Source organism: Branchiostoma belcheri, unplaced genomic scaffold, assembly GCF_001625305.1.
Source record: "Branchiostoma belcheri isolate BF01 breed outbred unplaced genomic scaffold, Haploidv18h27 scaffold510, whole genome shotgun sequence".
NCBI classification, from domain to species: domain Eukaryota; kingdom Metazoa; phylum Chordata; class Leptocardii; order Amphioxiformes; family Branchiostomatidae; genus Branchiostoma; species Branchiostoma belcheri.
In genome coordinates this window covers 14,235-18,413 of record NW_017804144.1, presented here as the reverse complement: position 1 = coordinate 18,413, position 4,179 = coordinate 14,235, and the positions used below count along the sequence as shown (strand labels likewise).

At 40.4% G+C, this 4,179-nt stretch overlaps 1 protein-coding gene across 1 annotated transcript in view; it reads left to right on the top strand.

Moving 5' to 3' along the window:
* The first annotated feature begins 1,593 nt into the window (after positions 1-1,593).
* Positions 1,594-4,179, top strand: part of LOC109480610 (E3 ubiquitin-protein ligase TRIM71-like) — a 13,237-nt gene continuing 10,651 nt past the window's right edge. Inside the window, exon 1 of the mRNA XM_019782839.1 lies at positions 1,594-1,735. Within this exon, the coding sequence (XP_019638398.1) occupies positions 1,594-1,735 (142 nt within the window). The remainder of the gene's footprint in view (positions 1,736-4,179) is intronic.

Genomic DNA, 4,179 nt, shown 5'->3' with positions numbered 1-4,179 from the left:
AAAACCGAAAGTTCTGCTGCAGTACCAAGGTCATCCACCAGGAGGCCCATATTTGACCTTGAACTTTGTCTTCCTAAGACTTACCAACATACTAAATATCATCATAATCCATAAAGGCGTTATGAAGTTATGCTGACTACAAATGTTCGGAAACACAGACAGACAGACACACAGACAGACACGCCAAAAACAATACCTCCACTTTTCATGGAGGTAACAAGAGTTCCACGCGCTCATACCTTCGCCAAAATGATATTAACCCTTCCGGTTGACGAATTATACAACTTTAATCATTGATTTAACAAAGAGCCTCATTTGCATGGATTATATCAGTTGATCATATTCTCCACTCCACTCTATTCTAGCACTTCCTCGTAAATTATGCAAATAAGGTCATGATTTGAATAAATTATGTTTATTGGTGTTCACCTTCACTTAACTTCCAAATGCGGCAAGTATGAAATTCCCAGCAGTTATAAATATGAAATTATAACACTTTCCGATTAATTATGCAGATTAGGTCTTCATATCGTTCTTTATTACCTGTCACAAGTGTTTCATAGTCCTATCATTGATCTAAGCATATTTATAGAATTTCCTAATTAATTATGCAAATTAGCTCCTGATTTGCATGGTTGTCCTCTGATTATGTCAAACATCGCGTTAGCTACCTACATACCAAAAATCACGACAATCCGTCATCCGTTCTTGAGTTATCCTTCCAAGGTTTCTCAACAAACGCTCCTGCAGTTCCATAACAAGCCGCTAGGGGGCCCAAACTCATGTCACTTCTTCCCTAGTCCAAGTGCTATCTACCATCTAAAATTCGTGATCCTAGCATTTGAGATATCAAAACCAGAATTTCTGCTGCAGTACCAACAAAAGCCGCCAGGGGGCCAAAGATCTAACCATTACTAGGTCTCACCAAGACCTACCCACCTACATAGTTTCATGACAATGCATATCAAGCTTCTTGAGTTATGCTGTTCACACAAACAGACGGACAAACGCTACTGAAAACATAACCTTCTTGGCGAAGGTATTTAACCTAATCCTGTAGTATTCCAGAAAAATATTCAGGAAAATTCAGGAAAGGATATGCCACGCCGTTGCTCCATACAACATACTTACAAACTTTGATCTTTCAGTTCAACATATGTTCTGTAAAGTATGATCCTGTGAAGAAATAACAACGTTAAGTTGTTGACAACATAGACTAAATTTATAATATCATCCCACCCTCGTGTGAAAAGATATCACTGTTTCCAAAGAAACCGAACTTGATAACGTGCGGCCCCAATATTAGCACTCCCCCTCCTGACCTCTCACTATACAGTACATTTTGTCAAGACCAGGAAGGTTTTCAATTCACTGTTTTGCACAGTTCACTGTTTACTGGCACTGAAACTTAGGATGCATATATGCTAAAAAGTGGTTGTATTCGTATATGATCGTATATGCCAATCGCATGGATACTTTGTCCTTGCGATTATTTTCTCATTTACACAATGTCTGTTTATAATGATGTGTGCAGGGTCACAGTGTCTTCATCTTATATATTATGCTAGCGTGTCTTGAAGAAGTCTCAGAGCCATGGCTGAAGACCTGACCTCCGACGCCGTATCAAGTGTCGTCAGAAACGAATTCCTCGGCGATAGCATGACTGAACCAGGTACAGAAACTGTTCCACCTACCGTCAGGCAACCTGGCGAAGATGTTAATGGCTACATCTCTGGTACATGGGAGGAAAATGAACACGATGACGAAGAACATCTACATGTATCTATCCAAAGCGATGCTGCTTTTGAGAACAGGGAGACAATTCATATCAGCCCTGGAGATTTTGATACCTACGCCATTGCATATACATGCAAGACATATGATGCCTGTATGAAGAAAAATGCAGAAGAAACGAAAATTAAAGCGTTTCAGGGATCAAACACAGCGTCCAGCAGCCACAATGACAACGACATCCACTTGGCAGGGTGTGGCTCTGTCCAGAATTATACTAATACCTTCAATGGAAACGATGATAACATGCGCACACAAGCCAGGGATCCAAATCCGATGTACACACATGAAAGTGTAAACCCTTATCCAATACACGCTGAAAACAAAGTATTCCCCAATCCAATGTACCTGCAAAGCACCACGGAAGTTTCTAACGCCAGCCATGGATCCGCTTTCAAGCCAAGTGAACCCTATCAGGAAATAGAAAGAGTGTCCAACAGTCGCACACAAGCCATGGATTCAAATCCAATGTGCACACATAACACTACAACCCCTTATCCGTTGCACCCTGAAAACGACGCCAATCCCGATCAAGTGTACACGCACCCACAAGAGCCACCCATGGAGCCTTCCAACGCCAGCCCTGGATCCGCTTTCATGTCAAGTATACCGAGTGATGACGTTCCCTGCACCCTGACATCAGCTGATACACATCAGCAAGATGACGCAAACATGTGCCAGGACAACCTGGAATGCAACGCAGCTTTATCAGATACTCAACCAAAACTACCCTCGCAGGATCTACCATCAGCAGCTCCAAACGACATCAATGATGTCTTGAGCAACCCGTTGAGCAATATTAATGATGTCCTGAATGCCCTGAATCCAAATCCGATATACGTGCCAAACGTCCAGAATAGTGCAGCTTGCGGTAAGAACTTTATAAACTTTTGTATTGTTTCTATTCCCCGACCATCCTTTTGAGTAGACTGTATGGTAACAACTGTTAAACAACAATTCTACAATACTAATCTATCCTATGTTTAGAACAAAAATTATTGTCTTCGTCAGAAGGACTATGAAATTGTCTCGCCGGATTGTGGGTGACTGCGGATTTAGCGGAATAACTCTTGAAGGCATTATTCTACGTCCATGATTTTTTGCAGGCAGATTACCGTTGTTAAGGGGAAAGTCAAGTGCAAGTTTAAGCTTCGCGGGGGGTCAGTACGTCACTGCAGCGGATTTTGTTGTGTTTGTGGCTTGTGAGCAAAATAACTCAAGTACATTTGAATAAATGTTCATGATTTTTGGTAGGCAAGCCGCCATTGTAGAATCCAAGGTCAAGTTCAAAAACGGGCCTCGTGGGGGATCCCAATGTCGCTGCAGTGGACCTTTTGTGTTAGATATATAATGATTTACCCCCACCAATCTCTGCATTGATTCAGATGGCAGACAGCTGTTTTCTGTGATCAATTGTTGGAAAAGTCGGACATGCGTCAAGAAGGTCATTCCCTAAATTGTAACGTCAGACCAAGTAATCTTTATGGATGATGTCCACCGGAGACCATAAATTTATTGCAAAAGCGCCATAAAATACATGAACGGAAGGGCCGAAAAAAACTGATTAAGATGCATCTATTTGGAGCATATTACTAACTGTGGAAATACAAAGGTTAGGACACAAATTGAATAAAGGAACATAGTGTAACAACAAACGAAAACAGCAATAAATCTCCCCCTGTTCTAATTCTTTTCTTTCATCACATCTTCTCATTACATTTGGTGACACTGTCATGACACTCTGATCATAATACAGAAGCAGAATTTTTGATAACATTTTTTCCAGTAACAGTCCAAATCAAATAACTTTGACCTAAAAGGGTGACAGTGCATCTGTAAATCTGTGGCAAACCCTTTCGGGGTGTTCTGTAGAATAAAAAAAGGGAAAAAAAGGAGTACCGAGATTCTTTTGTACTCTAGACCAAATAGATTTCTAGTATTAAAAAATGTTCGTTTATCTATTAGAACAATGTCCCTCTGACGAAGACATGAGATCTCCGACCTCTAGTTGTGGATGGTATGGATGAAATACATTGTTTTTACTCATGGTTCTCATTCTTCTCCTGTCAATTGGTTAACTTCTTCATTTTTATTCCAAATGACCTGAAATGTGGTATGAAGAAATAATTGGCCAATATCAATAGTGTGCGAATGCCAATAGGCATGCAGCATTCTATATGCATGAAATGTTCGTCTTTTTGGATGATGAAATAATGAGGTCATTGCTACATATTGACACCCTGCAACATATTGACAATAGGGCAACTTCATGTGTTTTAGTGCTTATATCAAAATTACTGTACCATTAATTTTGTTTCATCTTGAAAAACAGCAATTTGCATTACATGTTTAAAGCTACAACTTAACCCTACCTAGACCGGGGGGGGG